At 54.4% G+C, this 17,979-nt stretch overlaps 1 protein-coding gene across 6 annotated transcripts in view; it reads left to right on the forward strand.

Annotated features, from left to right (window-relative positions):
- The window catches only part of PLXNA1 (plexin A1), a 356,659-nt gene that overhangs the window by 287,902 nt on the left and 50,778 nt on the right, over nucleotides 1–17,979 (forward strand). For all 6 annotated transcript variants that reach the window (XM_075938783.2, XM_075938786.2, XM_075938785.2 and 3 more), the window contains 7 exons: nucleotides 66–202; nucleotides 1,145–1,312; nucleotides 2,668–2,761; nucleotides 3,538–3,777; nucleotides 4,791–4,934; nucleotides 8,328–8,562; nucleotides 10,565–10,707. In XM_075938783.2, the coding sequence (XP_075794898.1) occupies nucleotides 66–202; nucleotides 1,145–1,312; nucleotides 2,668–2,761; nucleotides 3,538–3,777; nucleotides 4,791–4,934; nucleotides 8,328–8,562; nucleotides 10,565–10,707 (1,161 nt within the window). The remainder of the gene's footprint in view (nucleotides 1–65; nucleotides 203–1,144; nucleotides 1,313–2,667; nucleotides 2,762–3,537; nucleotides 3,778–4,790; nucleotides 4,935–8,327; nucleotides 8,563–10,564; nucleotides 10,708–17,979) is intronic.

The following is a 17,979-nucleotide window of genomic DNA, read 5'->3' on the forward strand; positions in this document are numbered from 1 at the left end:
GCCTCTGCACTTTGTCACGCATGGCGCAGGCTTGTATGACTGGATTTGTTGCTTTTCTCTGACAGATGCCCACTTTCTACCGGGTGACTCCGGCCCGAGGTCCCCTCTCTGGGGGCACCTGGATTAGCGTTGAGGGCAGCCACCTCAACGCAGGCAGTGATGTCACAGTGACCATTGGGGGCCGACCCTGTGCCTTTTCATGGTAAGCGTTCCACGTGGGGAGAGGACAGGGGGGCGCTGGGCAGGCTGGAGAGTCAAGTAGGATCCTGGGGTGTATGGAGAGCCATGACTGGGGTGGAGCAGGGGTTCTGGAGTGAGGTGCCTTTGTCAGGTGTCTGTGGAATTTCTCCCTCGAAATCCTGGCTGTTTCATTTCCAAGGATCCTGAAAAAGACCAAAGAATGAGGATTTTGTCTCTAAAATCACAAAGCCCTGAGGCATGAAGTGGATAATTTTTAGATTAGGGATGATAATGGAGCGGCTCTTTAAATATTTTCCTGCAGTAATTACTGGTTATCAGCCCTAATCGCTGCTGTTTGCAGCAGCCGCGCGATGGGGAACGCTCGGGAGCTGCGCTGGCTTCTCCTGCTGCCTTTTGTTTTATTTTTCTCTCTGTTAACTGACAGTTTCAGCAGCATGTCCCTGGGGGAAGGGAGATGGGCAGAGGCAGAGGGCAGAGGCTCGGGTGCTGGCGTAAGGTGCCAGTTGCTGTGTTTGCACAAGGCTGGTGAGACCAGGCGCAGTGTCAGCGGATTCCAAAATGCATCCCATCTCTGCTGGGAGCTGGGGGCTAGAACTGAAGAGGGGTTGTATGGATGAGGCTGCCCTGGACACCCCTTGAGACTCCCTCTCTGATTGCCAGTAGCTCTCCAGCCCAGGGGTCCCACGTCTTGCAGGTGAAGTTGTCCTTTGAAATGACAGACGAGTTCTCCGACACCTGTGGCACGTGCACAGCTGGGCTGGAGGCTTCCTGCCCCTCCTCGAGCACAGAGTGCTCTGCCCCTCTCTGGCAGCAAGAGGAGGAAAGGGCCCACGAAAGACTCTGGTGCTCAGTATGCAGCCTGGACTGAGATGCTGTCCTGCCCTCCCCTCGGAGCTGCTCGGAGCTGCCCCAGCATCTGACTTCTCTTCTGCCTTGTCCCCAGGAGGAACGCCCGGGAGATCCGATGCCGGACGCCACCGGGCCAGAGTCCTGGCGGGTCACCCATCCTCATCAACATCAACCGGGCTGAGCTGAGCAACCACGAGGTGAAGTACAATTACACGGAGGACCCCACCGTTCAGAAGATAGACCCAGAGTGGAGCATCAAGAGGTAAATCTGCAGGGGGCAGGGATCTTCGTGCTGGGGGGGCGGGTGCAGTTATCCATGGGCCCTAGCAGGTGTGAGCATATACTGACTGTACACGAGAGGTGGGGGCCTTGCATGGCTCTTCTGGGCAGGGATTGTGTCTCCAGTATATCTGTGCAGCACCTAGCATGCCTGGGCTCCCATCACGAGCAGGGCCTCTGGGCACTGCCACAGCAGCCCACTGGAGGGCTGGCGACACGATACATCCTGGAGGCGCTGGGTCGGATGCAGGAGAAGACAGGGTGCCTGGTGTGAACCTGGCATCAGTGCATGCTGGGGACTGCAGCGCTTCACCTGGTTCGCTGTCAGCCTGACCTTTGGCTGCTGCGCGTCACATGGAAGTGTCTCCCGCCTGGGGATTTGTGAAGTGTTCGCATGTGTTGTTCCCCGGCTCGAAATGGCGGGAGCAGGAGATAAGGACTCGATTAAATTGCCATCAGTCCTGGCTGTGGGACAGGCTCCCCCAAAGGCTGGGTGGAAGCCCTGCTGCTCTGGGGCATTCATAGCAAACACCCAGAGATGCTCTGTCCTGGCCCTGGAACATACCTGGCTGAGCTGTCGTGGGCCTTTCCCATTCTCACTCCCTCGCGCCTCTGGGGCTCACTGGAGAGGGCTCAGAGAAATTGCCAGCCAGCGGGTAGCCTGCGAGTTCTCAGCTGCTGCTGCTTTGGGGGGCCTGTGCTCAGATGGGCTGGGAGGGTCTCAGTCCTTGCCAGGCAGGTGTCCATGTTCCAAATCCCGACCCCAGTTGGTACCATGGCGGCAACCTCAGCAGAGAGTTCTGTCATGGAGGGGAGCTTGCCCTGCAGCAGTTGCTCTGTGAGCTCGCAAAGATCTGCAGCTGCCAGGACGGCAAACTCAGCACCTTCCAGCAGCAGGAAGCCGACAGACACAGCAGCGAACTTGCCCAAAGCAGCCAGGCTCTGTGCCGCGCTCTCAGTGCTCTGCTTTCCAGGAGATGGCTGTGGGCAAGCGCTGTGGGAGTGCTCCACAGGGGCAGTGTTGCTTCACATGGAAGCCTCTGGTGGTTCTGCCACTGTGGCTAACGGTGGAAATCAGCTGTTCAGAGCTGCATGGACAGAAGCCAGTGTGGAGCCATGAGTGGGGTGGGCACGTTGTTCCCGAGCTGGTGGGTTGTTGGAACGTCTCTAGACTGGGAGGAATGGTCCCATATTCCAGTAGTACTGCCGAGTCCCTAGGACTTCATGATGGGACAGGTTCCAAGATAGGCAGCGATGGCATGTGCCTACCTTCCCCAATGCCTGGAAGCCCTGTGCCAGAGCAGCCTCACCTAACTTCCACTTCTCTGTGCCTTCTAGCGGTGGGACGCTGCTGACCGTGATAGGCACCAACCTGGCCACCATCAAAGAGCCCAGGATCCGTGCCAAGTACGGCAATGCTGAGAGAGAGAATGTAAGTAGATCTCTGGCTTTCTGGCAAGGCCCCATGCCTAGCATGGGGAGGAAGGGCAAAGAGTCCTATTGCCTTGTTTCCCATGTGGGACAGTTTGAAAAGCCTGGCCTGCCCCGGCCCCCTCCCCTGTGGCCTTGACCATCTTAGAAGAGAGACACCAGTTGGGTCTTACGCAGAGAGGGGCCAAGACAGGTCTGTCACTGGCGGGGGAGAAGGAGACTGGGTGGTGTTAAAGGTGTGGAGAGAGGGAGACATTGTTTTTTGAAAGTGCTTTGCAAGCAGAAATAGTATTTACATGGGGGGACAACAAAGCTCGAGACCCTGGCACTGTCTCCCATGCCCCTCTCTCTATAGCTACTCTCTGGAAGTCTCCTCAGCCAGCACTGAAATGCAGCCACTTCTGGGATGGAATGCGAGCTGTTTACACAGCAAACACCACACCTCAGTCTAGGGCCGCAAGTGGAAAAGAATCCAGTATCCCACTGGTGGCTCAGGGAGGTGCCCAGCTGTGGACAAAGTGCCACTGGATTTCAAATGGCCACAAGTGGTCAGTGCTTTGGTTTTGCCTCTCCATTATGGGAAGGTCTTCCACTAGCACAGCGCTCTTCAGTTAGGTAGCATCTAGGAGGGAACAGTGCTCCCCTACAGATTCAGCACAACAGCTTCTTGCAGGGGGTCTCTCCTCAGCCAGCGTAGCTTGTGAGCTCAGACAGTGTCACATCTGGAGATGATGGGAGACTGATCTGAGCAGCTCTGGTGCCTTGTCCCTTCTGTAGAATTGTACCGTCTACAACGACACCACCATGCTGTGCTACGCGCCGTCCATCGATAACCCGTCCCGGAGCCCCCCAGAGATTGGCGACCGCCCCGATGAGATCGGCTTTGTCATGGATAACGTGCAGGCGCTGCTGATTGTTAATACCACCAACTTCGTCTATTATCCAGACCCTGTCTTCGAGCCCCTCAGTGCCTCTGGTATGCTGGAGCTCAAGCCCAGCTCTCCCCTAATCCTCAAGGTAAGCCCGGCTTTTCCTCCCCGTAACCCATGCTGCCCTGTAGCAGCCTCAGGTCGCTGGCTTCCATTCCAGCCTGGGCCAGCTGCTCTTCCCTGCTGCGCCTGGACAGCAGGTCAGAGAGCTCAAAGGGGGATGAAATGGACTGGTTCAGAGACAGACCTGCTAGCCTCTCGGGGCTTGAATGGATTGTAGTGGCTAGGCGAGTGGGGGAGGGGCAGACCCTCTGCCTGCAGGACGGGGATTTCTGGCTCTGAGTAAAGGCCAGTGAAGGGGCATGTGCAGGAGGTAGGCGAAGGGGAGCGTTCCACGGAAATGGAAAACAGGAGATCCCGGCCTTTTCCAAACTGCCTCCCTCCCCCTCGGCAGTGTGGTACGGGCAGGGTGGTTGGGACCCTGGGCCCGGGGGGGCCACGCTGCCCAGGTTACAGAGCCCTGGTTTAAATGTCCCACGAGCCGAATGGGTATGTGGCACTTAGAGCTTTGTGGAAGGGATGTGCAACTTAGAGCAAGACACTTCCTGAGTAACTGGGTCTCCAGCAGGGGTGACCAGCCTGAAAAATTGAGACAGGGGTTGGGGGTAACAGGCATCTATACAAGACAGTGCCCCAGATATTGGGACAGTCCCTATAAAATCAGGACATCTGGTGGCCCTGGATTGGAGGAGTGGGGCTCAGCAGGGTGCCATGCGGGAGCGAGTGGCAGAGGGCGTGGCAGGGGCCCTTCACTACAGGATGCCCCTTTCAGAGCTCAGGGACAGAGTCATCCTCGGGGTAACTGCACTGCAGTCAGGGCTTGGCCTAGTCTGGGTACATCGTGTTTGTATCCCCCGGCTCAGATTCCCACTCCTTCATTTCTAGTTGGACCATTAGTGGGGACTAAGGAGGGGATGGAAGGGTCCCTGCCTGCAGCCTCCTGCTCTCATAGGCTTGGAAGGCTGAGGGAGAGAATTTGTTTGGTGACGGGAGAATCCAGCTGTGGGAGAACTGACGCTCTCGTGCCTTCTCCCCTTAAAGGGCCGGAACCTGCTCCCGCCTGCTGCTGGGAACTCCCGACTGAACTACACGGTGCTGATTGGTGACACTCCCTGCGCCCTGACGGTCTCTGAGACCCAGCTCTTGTGCGAGTCGCCGAACCTCACAGGACAGCATAAAGTCACGGTAACGCTAAGCCCCTCCTCCCCCCGGTGGCAGGTTCGGGCCCCGGCCTCCTCGCGGGTGGTGCCAGGACTGCACCGTGCCAGGCACCGAGCTCGCTGGACAAGCCTCTTGTGGCTGGGGCCTGAGACAAAGAGCCTTTGGCTCCAGACCTGAGATGGAGTGTGGCTGGGGGTGTCAGGCTCTGCGGCACTGGGAGCTGCGTTTCCCCAGCCCCTGTCTGCAGCACTGCCCCCGGGGAGCGCCCCACACAGCAGCGTGGAGGTATGTGTGTGGGGGGGGGTGGACATGTTGCACCCCTGCTTCCTCCTGCATGGGACCCTGCTGAACGCCAGCCCCATCCTCTCCCCCCGGCTCAGCCAGTGCTGCCGCGGGGGACAGAGGAGCCTGTTAAGCTGAGTGGATTGTTGGAGTGCCGTTCCGCTGGCGGCTCAGGCTCAGGGCTCTGCTTACTGGGGGGGTCTCAAAGCATCTGGGCTCACACAGTGGTCGCTTTGAGGGCAGCACAGGCTGACCATGCTCCATCATGAGCCCAGTAGCAGCTCACCTTCTGCCTGGGACATTAAAGTGCCCTTGTACTGAGCAAAGGTCAGTGGCTGGAGACCAAGGGGTTAATCCCCTTCTGGAATACATCAGAGAGGATGCAGTAGCCCTTCCCCTTCTCCCAGTCCTGGTGCCAGCTTACTGCTGGCCTTGTAGGGTAGGAGCTCATCAACCCCGGGTTATGTGCACACCAGGGGCTTAGATCTGCTGGGAGGAGCCCCATTCCGCCTGCCTCCCTATTGCCCCGTCCCCACCCCCAGTAGTTTGTTCAGAGGGGTCGAGTGCCCCATCGGGCCTGCCAGATGCACGCTTCGTTGTTACCCTCGCTCCTGCTGGGCTTGTCTGTCCTTTCTGGAGACTCAGTCTGAGCTGCATGCTCAGGGTATTCCCGCCCCTCCCTTCTCCGGCCCCTGGCTTAGCTGCGAGTACGGTTCTTTTTCAGGTTGTAGCTCAGCAGCCGCAGCGCTCAGGGTCTCAGAGCAGCCTTGTGTATTTGAATGGTCCCCTCCCCAGGCTCCTCATCCATCAGGGAACTCACTTTCCATCCCATCTGTTATTGTAATGTTGTGCGAATGAGACATCAAACCCGCTGCCTGCTCCTCACAGGCACTGACAACACACCAGCATGTCTCCTGCATCCCAATAAAGCTCTGCGTGTGCTCGGACAAGCCCTGGCATGGTAGCGCCCTGCATCTGCTCTGCGGCTGCCCACCACAGGGTCACTGCCCCGGGAATTGGGGGCCCATGCTACTCCCTGGGCTCTGCCAGGCTGGCACAAGAATGATCTTACCATTCTGTTACATACTTCGGACACATGCCACGTATGTGGACACAGAGATCCTGCTGTCTAGGGGTTGCTGCTTCCTCAGCACCCCATTCCCGCTAGCGTCTCCTTCTCTATAAGAAGGGAGGGCTGCCACACACACCGTCAAAGAGGGAATCGTGCAGTGCTAGAATAATGGCCCTCAAGAGATCATCTAGTCCCCCTGCACTGAGGCAGGACTAAGTAAACCCATCCCGTCCTGGACAGGTGTTTGTCCATCCCTTTCTGAAAAACCTCCAATGACGGGGATTCCCCGACCCCCCTGGAAGCCTGTTCCAGAGCTTAGCTACCTTAGAGTTAGAAGGTTTTTCCCAACAGCTCACATAAATCTCCCTGCCTGCAGATTAAGCCCTTTTCTTCTTGTCTTCTACCCTCAGTGGACACAGAGAACAATTGATCACTGTCCTCTTTGTGACAGCTCGTAACACACAGGGCCCCCCTCAGCCTTCCTGTCTCAGGACTAAGCTTGCCCAGGGTTTTTAACCTTTCCCCAGAGCTCAGGTTTTTTTAAACCTTGGCTTATTTGTGTTACTTTCCTCTAGACTCTCTCTCTAATTTCTCCACATCTTTCTTAAAATGGGGTTGGTGCCTGAACTAGGGGCGTAAGCAAGTAGTCGAGTAGCTGACCACTTGCATTCCCGCCCCCTCCTTGATTCCTCTGTATCTGAAGCAACAATGGGAGGAGGAGGGGGAGCACGAGCTGGTGATGGGGGGAGCCAGCTTAAAGCCGTTTCCCCTCAGCACCGTTTCTATGGTGCTGCCTCTCTTCCTCCCCTGTGCTGCTGCTTCTATCAGAGGCAGCAGCACGGGGGAGGGGAGGCAGGGCAGGCTGCTGTGAAGCAGCCTCTGCCTGCAGTGGGCCCAAGCTTGCCACAAGCAGCCGTGAAGCAGTCCCTATCTGTGGCAGCCCAGACTGGCCGCGGGCAGAGGCTGCTCTGGTAGCTCCTGTCTGTGGGGGCTGCTGGACCTGGCATGAGCCAGGACTGAGCAAGCCCGGTTCAGATCTGGGAGCTACCTCTGCTGCAGCTCTGCCATTTAAATGTAGCAGGAGCCAGGCTGCCTCCCTTATCGACTAATCGTGTAGTCAATAGAAATTCTATCGACTACACGATTAGCTAGTTACTAGCCTGAACCAGACTCGGGACTCCATCAGGGCCAAGTAGCACAGGACAGTCACCTCCCATGTCTTACACACAACACTTCGGTTAATTCACCCACAGTGAGTTTAGCCTTGTTCTCAGCCACATCATGTTCTTGACTCATGTTTAGTTTGTGATCCACTCTCACCTTAGATCCTTTTCGGCACCTAGCCAGTTATTCCCCTTTTTCTAGCTGTGCATTTGCTTTTTCAGGGGGGAGTACTTTGCACTTGTCAATGCTGCATTCCACCAGGGTCCTTTTGCCTTATAAATCCTGTTCTCCAAAGAGCTCGCAAACCCTCCCCTTTGGGTGGCATCTGCAGGTTTTATAAGCATACTCCCCACTTCGTTATCCAAAGTCATTAGTGAAAATATGGAACAGTGCCGGGCACAGGACAGACTCCTGCTTCCCCTCACGAGATGCCCCTCCCAGTCCGACAGTGCACGATTGATAACTACTCTGTGTATGGTTTGTCAGCCACAGGATCGTCGTTTCCGCTAGGCCACATTGCCTTGTTGACTCATGGGGCTGTCCTGGGGGGCTGATGAGCCCTCCCTGCCCCTTTCCAGCTGGCAAAGCCCTTCCAATCACAGCCTACCACAGGAAGGAGAGGTGCTTTGACCCATTCCCCCCCCCCCCCCATAGCAAAACCGTCTCTCAACCTCCCCACGCCAATGGGAAATCTGGACTCACCCTGCTGCCAAACCCGCCTGTTCCCAGATGCATCATGGGACATATGAGAGTCTGCCTGGGGCCCTGCGGTTCTCTCTTTGCATAGCACCCCCAGCCTGCGAGAGAGCTGGTGGGTGGAAGAAGAGGGCACAGCCCTCCGAGCAGGCAGGCGAGCCACTCCCCAGCTCGTGGCACTAACATGAAGCCCCTTCCCCCAGATCAAGGCTGGAGGGTTTGAGTTCTCCCCGGGGACGCTGCAGATCTACTCAGACAGCCTCCTGACGCTGCCCGCCATCATCGGGATCGGCGGCGGAGGCGGCCTCCTCCTGCTCATCATCATCATCGTCCTCATCGCCTACAAGCGCAAGTCCCGGGACGCCGACCGCACCCTGAAACGCCTGCAGCTGCAGATGGACAACCTGGAATCCCGCGTCGCCTTGGAGTGCAAGGAGGGTGAGTCTGTCTCTGCCTCTCTCCACGCGCCTTCCCAGTCACAGCCTGTCCCCACTCGGCAGCCCCTTCTCCTGCCTCACCAGCTCTGTCCCCCCGGGGTCATTTCCTCCCCTCTTGTGTTTGCTCTAAAGGTCTCTGGTCACACTGTACTGTTTGGAAGCAGGTAGCAGCATCATGGACAGGCACCATCTCTCGGCCAAAACCCCAGGCCAGATGTTCAGGGTACTGGTGTCCACATGGCAGCAGGCAGGCACATCCCTGCAGAGACTCCCTTAGAACATTGTTGGGGCCTCTCTCTGGCTGCCTCTTCATTCCCCTGAGTGTGCATTTGCAGGCAGCTGGTCCCTGTCCTGAGTGCCAGGCTTGTCCTAGCTCTTGAGGCACCCGTTTACAGCGTCTGGTTGTGTTACAGTGGAACCTCACATGGGACAAGGAGCCCCCCCTCCCCATATGACCCAAGGCTGCTGCATGGTCACATCACAGTGACAGCACAGTACCTTGCAATGCACCATCCTGCTTTTACGGCACAAGAGTCTTTGCTGGACATTTTTTCCTGCTTGCTCCTTTCTCGTTCATATCCCCATCTCCAGCTCTGCAAGCACCATGTCTGCTTGCAAAGCCTTGTGCTCACCGATGACGCTCTACGGCACTGCACACAGAACAGCAAGGCGACTCTGCCCTCCCGTCCCAGTGCTGGGAGCCTGAGCTACAGGGACCTTCCCCTTCCCTACGCTGCTCCTGGGGCCTCAGATCCGAGCAGCAAAGTGACTTTGTTGGGGGTGGGGTGAAGTCCACTTTATTTTTAGTAAGGTTTATTTTTTCAGTTAAGGGTTTTATTTTTTTTAAGTCTAAAAGAGGACAAAAGAGGGTAAGGAAACCTGCCTGGAAAGGGCGGTGAGTCTCTCATTATGTGACAGAGGGATTCTGCGAAATTGGACAGAATGCCTCTTATGATCCTACCGATAAAACCTAATTGCCCATTATCGCCGCAAGCCAGTGCCTGGGGCCGTGACCCTGCCAACTGCAGCCAGCCCAGAGGCTGGGGGAGAAGCGGGCACCTAAAACGAGATAATAAAAAAGAAAAGGAAAGAAAAAAACCCCTAAAAATCCATGTAGATGGCAATGGTGACAGAGAGAGGGGAGGGTGGAAGGGATCTGGTCTCTTCCACAGCTGGCAGATAAAAGGATCTGCTTTTAATTAAAAGGCGCAATCTCTTCCCTGCCTTTTCTCTTTTCTAGTCCCTCTAGTTACAGATAAGATAGGGAGCCTTTCAAGCTGACGGTTTGTTTTTTCTCATCAGGCTGACAAGCCTGCAACCCTCTGCCTAGCTTCCAGCTCTCTTTAAAGTGCTGTTAATTTGATTTCTCTGTGCTTTTTTCTCTTTCCCTTATACAGTGTTAGAGATTCCCCCCCCCCCCCCAAAAGCACCTTCCCCCGTGGGTGCCATTAAAGGCGCAGGACACCGCAATCTTGGGCTGTGCCTGTTCTTACCCCACAATGCTGGGTTTGTGTTGGGCTTTTCTCTCTGTCATTATTTAGGTCAAAATGAAATGAGAACATTCTTGTGGTTTAAACCACTGTCTCGCCCAGAATCTCTGCCGCCTACAGGTTTCTTATGTATGTGCATATAGAAAGGGGGCTAGAATTGGGAGGCTGAGGTTTCAGGATTCCTGGGTTCTATTCTCGGCTCTGCCACTGATGTGCTGTGACCCTGGGTAAGTTATGTCCCTTCTTTTTGCTTCTGCTTCACCACGTAAAATGGGGTTAATGGTACTCATGTGCTTGACAGGGCATTGTAAGGCTGAGCTCATTGGTGTCTGCAAATTGCCTTGAGCTCTTTGGATTACCGGTGCTAGGGACAGGGCAGCCCCACTACTCTAGATTTGTGAGGCTCTTGTATTTTGCTGGCACCAGTTTGGTAGCTCTAGGGCCCACGACCCATCTTACTGACGTGCTGCAGCTCCAAGGTCCCCTAACACAAGTCTGCTCTTTTCATCCCAGCCTTTGCTGAACTGCAGACGGACATCCACGAGCTGACAAACGACCTGGATGGGGCTGGCATCCCCTTCCTGGACTATCGCACCTATGCCATGAGGGTCCTTTTCCCCGGGATAGAAGACCATCCTGTGCTGAAGGAGATGGAGGTGTGGTAATGTGTGCATGTGTGTCTGTCTCTCTCTCTCTGATGCTTCACACTGGGGACACCTACCTCTGGGTTCTGTGCTTCATGCCCATCTGCTGCAGGGTTCAATGTGTGTGTGTATATATATATACTGCAGCTTCTTCCCTTGTTTGTGGTGAGGAAGTCTTGTACACTTCAGTGAATGATGGGATGTCACCGCTCTGGACTCACCAATGGATGGCGGGAGATTATTGACCCAGGAGTGACTCTGGTCACCTGTCCAAAGGGATTGCCACATGTTGCAGTGGGCAGACTCAATCCTGGCAAAAATCCATATTCTTTACAGACCACAGAGGAGCATCCTTCATGGCAACCTGTCCATGCAGTTTCCTGTGTAAGCTCTGGGGATCTGGATTTAGTAACAGCACGTTATTCCTGCCAAGAGCGACTGAGCAGATTTCATGTACAGTGTTCTGAAACATTCCTCTTGGACTCCCATGGGAAAGCTGGTGACCCTGGAGTTTACTCTGTGACAATGCCCAGTGGCTCCTTAACCAGGGATGAGAGCTTAGCTTTCAGGACTGCATGCAGCACGGCAGCAGAGGAGCCCGATGCAATCTTGGGCTGAGTATTTTTTAACACAGTACATCATTAACCTGCAGGGCTCATTGGCACAAATGTCCCTGAGACCAAGAATTGACAGGGTTCAAAGCAGCACCGGACATTTGTACGGATAACGAGAAGATCCACAGCTATGTTAGATAGGACAGGTGGAGCATAGTGCTAAGTGACAAGAGTTAGAAAGGAATTTCCTCGATAGGGAGGTTATTCCTAGAGTCCTGCACGATGCGTCCTCTGTATCGGTATCCGCAAAAATGAGCAGCAAATCTCCGCACCAACATCTGCAGATACAGATACTCGTGGATATTAAAGCAGATGTCCACGGATTTGCAGGGCTCTAGTTACTCCACCTCTGACCATGAGCAGGGCTCGACAAACCATGGCAAAATCCACTCGCCAGCCCCGCACTGTGCATGCACCAGACCCGCACTGCGCATGCGCGTGCCGCCGGTGAACGGGCGAGTAGATACACGGATTTGTCGAGCCCTGACCATGAGAGTGCACCTAGCAGAAGTGTCTGGTACGAGCTTCTGTTGGAGCTATGACCAGTGTGAGCCAGTCAGGGAGGCTCGTCAGGGAGGCAATGCCTGGGGAAGTCCGGGCTGCTCTGGGGACCGTGGTACCAGAAAGATGTTGGTAGATTGTAGGAAATGTGGAGAAGAGCAGTGGAGAGGGGAAAAGTTGGGAGAATTAAGTCTGTGTAGGGAAGCTGAGCAGTGGTAGTGGGGGGAGGGTCTAGAGTCTCTTGAAGGGCCAAACTCCAAGGAAGCAGAGAAGCTGATGGGCCGTTGCAGGAGTAACGGGGCGATGGCAAATCTGAAATGCACAGGAGTGTTTTCCTGATTGCTACATCTGCAGGGCTGGGGAATGGTGGAAGTCCCCTGGCTTGGCACAGGGGATTGGCCAAAGCATCCACTGCTGGCCTCCGGGAGTGGGGCTGGGGCTGTCGCCTAGGGCCGGCTCATCTCTGCTACAGTGATTCGGAGACCTTGACCCTTGTGCGGCTGGCATCGTGCTGCCTGGCAGAGGGAAGGTAACTGCAGCCATAAAGCGATCAGATGTTTCACCAGCAGGCTGCTCCCAGGCACTGAAACATGGGCTCAGCCTGTACCCGTCCTTCTGGGGGACCCCAGCTCCCCAACCACCAGCCTGCATTGCTGCTGTCCCCGGCTTATCCCTCACAGGAGGGGGACCCCTAGCGCTGGCACTCCTGTGCCGTGTGTTTGCCACTCGCTTCCCCTATGCGGGTGTTGAGTTTTCAGTCACACATGGGGAGAGGGTTGCTCTTCTCTGCCAGAGACCTGCACTGCCCCCTTCTGCTCCCAGCTTTGTTCCTCTGCGGCTGCACTGACTGCGCTTCGCTCCGCGAGGCCTACGTTGGACAAAAGCCTGGGTCCACACCCCATCTGCACTGCATCTGGCCCTTCTCTTGAACTGGGACATGGAGCCTCTGGAGACCATCTGCACAATCAAGGCGGCTCTCTGTGTGTCTGCAGGGGCTTCACTTCCTCATCTCAGACAGGGTGGTTGCATTACACTGACCCTTCTCCCCAGCCCTGCGCACGTGGTCCTGGATACCCGTGTGTCTGTCCATGATGCATCTTGCACATGCTGGTCAATGTGAATGCAAGGAGGCCACTGCATGGCTACAGCCCTTACTGACATTAATATCAATATTTGTATTAATATCATTGCCGCTGTCGTTTTCTACTGCACTTGATTTATTCAGTTGTGTGTGTTTGTTGCACGGCTGACCGTTCATTTCCAGGAGACTTGTCCAACACCATCCACCTACCCAGCTCCGTGGCTCCTCCCTGCACAATAACATCTTGTCCCCTCTCCTCCTGCTCCCCAAAACGGCACCCCCTTCCCTCCCAGTGTCACAATGTCTGCTTAATTTAGTGCATGCAAGTGCACACAGATTGGCTTCTGGTTTTCCTCAGTGCCGAGGTTGCTCTTGATTGGAGTGGTGCGGGGTGACCTTAGCTTCCCCTCGCTGCTGACCGGGCACAGTAATTAATGTTGACATAGACTTCAGAACATGTTTAGGAGAAGTAATCGGCCTTGGTGCAGGATGCAGAGTTATTAATTACAGGGAATCATCCCCTTACAGCTGCAAATGCACTTGCTTTCATTGTAAGCCAAGGCCACTGCTACTGTGATCTGGCTCTCTCAGAGGGGTGGGGGTTAGTTCTAGCTCTCCTTTAGTCCCTAACCCCAACTGGGTGGAGGGGGCGCACTTGTCCTGGCTTCCACCAGAGTCCCAGTGTTCATGAATCTACCTTCCCCCAGGCTTGCAGGAGACTCAGACAGGCCTGGCCTGGCCGTGGGGCCCTCTGCTGTTACCGCTCAGCACAAAAGTGTCACTCCACAAACATCCCAACGGGATGGGAAAACTGTGCTCCACAGCACAAAATGGAGAGGACGGAGGGACCCTGACCCTCTCGTCTTCCACTGTAAGAAGGGCTTTATGCAGCTTGACCCTTTGCTGAGGAGGGGCTAATTCTTTGGCAAATAAACCTGCTACTCAGAGCCGTGAGGGGGCTGCAGCTTCATACTGTCTCCCATCCCAGTTGCTTCCTCCACTGGTTGTCCATTCGAAAGCTCTCCCTGCCCATTCCACCGTCCCCTTCTCTCCCCCTGGATTTGACACAGGAGTCGTGTTCTCCCAACGCAGACACAGTGAAATGATGGTCACGTGAGGGAGGAGAGTGAGTCCCCCCTCACAGGCGGGATAGGTTAAGGAATAGGGACCTGCAGCATGGATTTAGGACAGCTGGGCGTGGTGAGGTGGGCACTCGGAGGCTATGCTGATGGGTATCTTAAGTACCTACAGAGCTGGATGACCTTCGGAGGGGGAGGTCTGCCTCCCTCTCTGCAGCAAGCCCCAGCCAAGTCTTAGAGCTGTGCTTTTGAGGGAGTCACGCTTTCCAGTACTGTGGTATTATTTTTGGTTAACCAGTCTTGAGCAGCCCAGTCCCCACTGCCCCTCCCTGCTGAGTTCTGCGTTAACCACGGTGTTGGACAGATCCTGACTCCAAGTATAGAGGCCAGAGGGTGGATAAAAGCGTGTATGTGGGGCAGTTGTCATGTGGTTCTCCTGTGTAGCGTGGCTGTGGGGAAGGGGGCAGGAGGAAGCTGGAGATGAGCGGATACTATGTGTTCTACGAAAGCGGCTCTCGCGAGGCGAAGGGGTGTCGCCGTGCGCTGGCTCTTCTTGCTCACAGGCAAGCCGGGAGCTAGGCTTCATTCCAAGAGCTCACCTCTTGCTCTGCATACCAGGAGCTGTGCTGGGAGACAGCCTCCTCTGAGACAAACGGGGCTGGCACGTAGCATTCTGCCCCTCTCTCCTGGCCATGGAGAACTCCTGTGTGCTGGGTGTGGGCTAAAGGGCAGGGCAGAAGCTTCCTGCCCTTTCCTGCAAGGGTCTTCCGGTGGTGTAGGCAGCTCTGGGAGCCACTCGAAAGCTGGCTGAATAACTCAGGGGCACACGGTGGGAATCCTGAGCTCTGCCTCTTGCAGAGGAGGCGTATTTGTCAACTCATGTTAAATAAAAATACCTTTGTCTGGCTTCCCTGCATAGTCAGCGCTGCCCTTCCCCCTGTGTGTGAGCAAGGGGCATGGGGAGGAGGATGCAGGGAGGGAGCAGGGCAGGAGGAGCTGGGGCGATTCGGAGAAGATGGATTTTCTTCCCTAGAACCTGTGGTCAGAGCCCCAGAGTTAGCCTGATGATGCTCTCTGGCTGATGTAGGTAGTGTACTGTCTGAGACCCATAATGGGGCATGACATAGAGGCACTGCCAGATAAAAGCCTCTGGATTTTTAGGGAGGTTATAAGATGCATCTGAAAATTGCCCTACCTAGTGGCACTCCTCCCTGCTCAGCTTGATGGCCCAGTTCTAGGCCCCCTTCTTTTGCTGGCTTTGTTTCAGGCTCAGCCCCTGAAGGGTGAGGAGGGGAGGTGTTTGAAGTCCCATTGCTCAGCCGTGGTGCTGCAGAGCCAAGCCAGTGAGAATGTAGCTGATATTTCTGTTCGACAGTCAGCACTATCTGCCAGCTTCCCGCTTTCCTGTTTAATTATTTCCTGTGTCTGTTTAGTTATCTCCAGGGAACTTAGTTCCCTGGGCAGAGCTAGTGCTTCCAAACTAGCGCTGGGCCTATGAGGTGAGGTTTGTGTCTGGATCTGGATTTAGGTTTAGATTGGGGTTTGGATCAGACAGTTCCAAATCCCCCTGAGGTTTTGGCTCCATACATTTGAAATTAAGGTCAGCTGCAGTTGGGAGACTTTTTTTCCCCATCTTAAAATGTTCTCACAGCTCAGTTGGAAGCAGAAAACAGGCCCCTTCTGGGTTTGGATCCAAACCGTGAGGGCAAATTCAGACGCAATGATTTGAATCCACCTCCTCCACCCACCTAGAATTCTTAGGGTGTGTTCTGGCCCATCTTGGCTTTGTTTTTGGCAGTTGGTTTGTGGTGAACTCGCTGTCTGCTATTGCTTCCTCAGTTAGCGTGGGGGAACAGAAGTTACAGGGCCGAGTTCAATGGCTAGGTGACAGAACTTACTTATAGGAGAGAAAGGATGAAACTGAGTCAATGAAAATTTAGACAGAATATTGGGGAACCTTTCCCAACAAGGAGACATGCTAGACAGTGGAATTATTTTTAAAGAGAAGAGGTGGAAACCTCATTGACATGTAAGGTGTGTCTAGACTACAGGGTTTTGTCGACAAAAGTGGACTTTTGTCGACAAAACTATACCTGCGTCTACACTGCCGCCACGTTCTGTCGACAGTAAGTCGACAGAACGCAGTAGTTTTATCGACGGCAGTAAACCTCGTTTTATGAGGAATAACGCCTTGTTTCAACAGAGTTGTGTCGAAAAAAAGGTGCTGTTGCATCCACACTGTGCTTTTTCAAAAGAGAGCGTCTACACTCCCTTTTGAAAAAGCGGCTTGCTTTTTCAACAGAACTGGTTGTAGTCTAGACACTCTTTTTTGAGAGCGGTTTTGTCGCCAGTATCTGTCGACAAAGCCTCTGTTGAAAAAGGCAGGCAGTGTAGACGTACCCTGAGACATGACAAAGCCCTGGAGAAGAAAGGATGTTGATCTTTTCCTACGCCAGTTTCTGTGATTTTTAAATATACTGTGCTCTAAATGCAAACGGGAGCATGTGAGCTTGGCTGGGAAACAAAGTGTTAAAAGTTGCAAGGGAGAAAAAAAAGCAGATTAAATAAAGCAAATACACTTGTGTAAGCTTCATATAATTTAATCAGGTTTGCTTTTATTTGTCCCCTTAATCAGAATGAGTGTAACACTAGCTATTACAAGTGACGGGGAAGGAGCTCTTATACACACTAATCCAAAGCCAAGTCTTACAGCCGTCATTAACAGCTCCCTTTTGCTTTGGGTTTGTGTGGGTTTGGGTTTTTTTCCCATTTCTTTGTGTGAATTTAAAGCCTGATTAAATATTTAATGCTTTATTGTTCATTTACTTCTGCTAATGATCAGTGAGTTAGACACAAAGCCGCAGCAAAGCGGGGAGGCAGGGTTTCAGCGAGGGTGCACTCAGTGATGCCGTGTGTGACAGATGCTTTGCGCTCTCCGCTGCCGTGCTCTTCTCTCCCCTGCACGACACCCGGATAAGATCACTGGGGTAGGACAGGACCAATTTCCCAGCTTATCAAGCATTGGCTGCTCCACTAGCTGGGAACACGGCTGCGATAGGATCGTGCCATCTGATCCCCATATCTCCCTGCCAAGCGGAAGACGAAGTTTATTTTGAAATTGCGCTGCCATCATCGCCTGAGCCCAGCTGAAATCAGTCAGTGCGGCAGGCACGTGGCAGGCAGCCTGGTGCAGAGTTGACCGTGGAAGGCAGTGGTGCCTCATGCTTGCCCTCTGCCCAAAGAACGCCCCCCCCCTTCTCACCCTTCCTTTCAGTGGCTTCGCCCTCAGACTTTAGCAGAGGCAGAAAGTGCTGGAGGGCTAGCCTAGAACCGGGGAGAGGCAAGGTCAGTGTCCCTGCTCTGTCACATTCGTTCCACATGATGATGGACATGTGGGCAGCACTGTTTCAGTGCACACTAGGGAACTCAGTACTCAGCGCACTGTTATTGGCGTGACATGCTAGAGCTTTACACCCAGCTTGGTGTACAGTAAGTGCTTGTATAGACATGCTCTTTTCTCTCCAGGCCTCGGTTCCCCAGAGGGAAGAGGAGAATAATAGCACTGCCCACCTTACAGGGATTCTGAGGGGGGATTGGGAGGTGCTCAGTTACTAGCGAAGTAGAGAGATGCACGGAGTCTGTCTGTCTGCAAGGCAGATACCACACGGGGGTAAGATTCCTCACCAGCCTGCCTCACCTCTGTCCTGCCAGGACCCCTTGTAGGAGCAAGTTCTTTCTCCGTCACCTGGGCATGGTTTGTCCCGTCTGCTGAGAGTGCTGGCAAGAGGCAGTGAGTGCAGCTGGTGTGAGGTGGACACGTGGCGCGTTGGAATAGGCTGTGACCCACAAACTCATGGTCCCACGTACTATCCAAAAGCTATCTGCTGGAGGCCAGGGAAAGGGGAGGTTTGTCTTGGGGGGAATGTTCAGAATTTGGAATTAGTTTCTGCTGTGAAACATTAAGTTGAAACATCGAGAAATTTCACAGAATGAAAAATGCCAAAAAGTT

This window comes from Pelodiscus sinensis, chromosome 11 (assembly GCF_052426305.1).
Source record: "Pelodiscus sinensis isolate ZL-2025 chromosome 11, ASM5242630v1, whole genome shotgun sequence".
Taxonomy (NCBI): Eukaryota; Metazoa; Chordata; order Testudines; family Trionychidae; genus Pelodiscus; species Pelodiscus sinensis.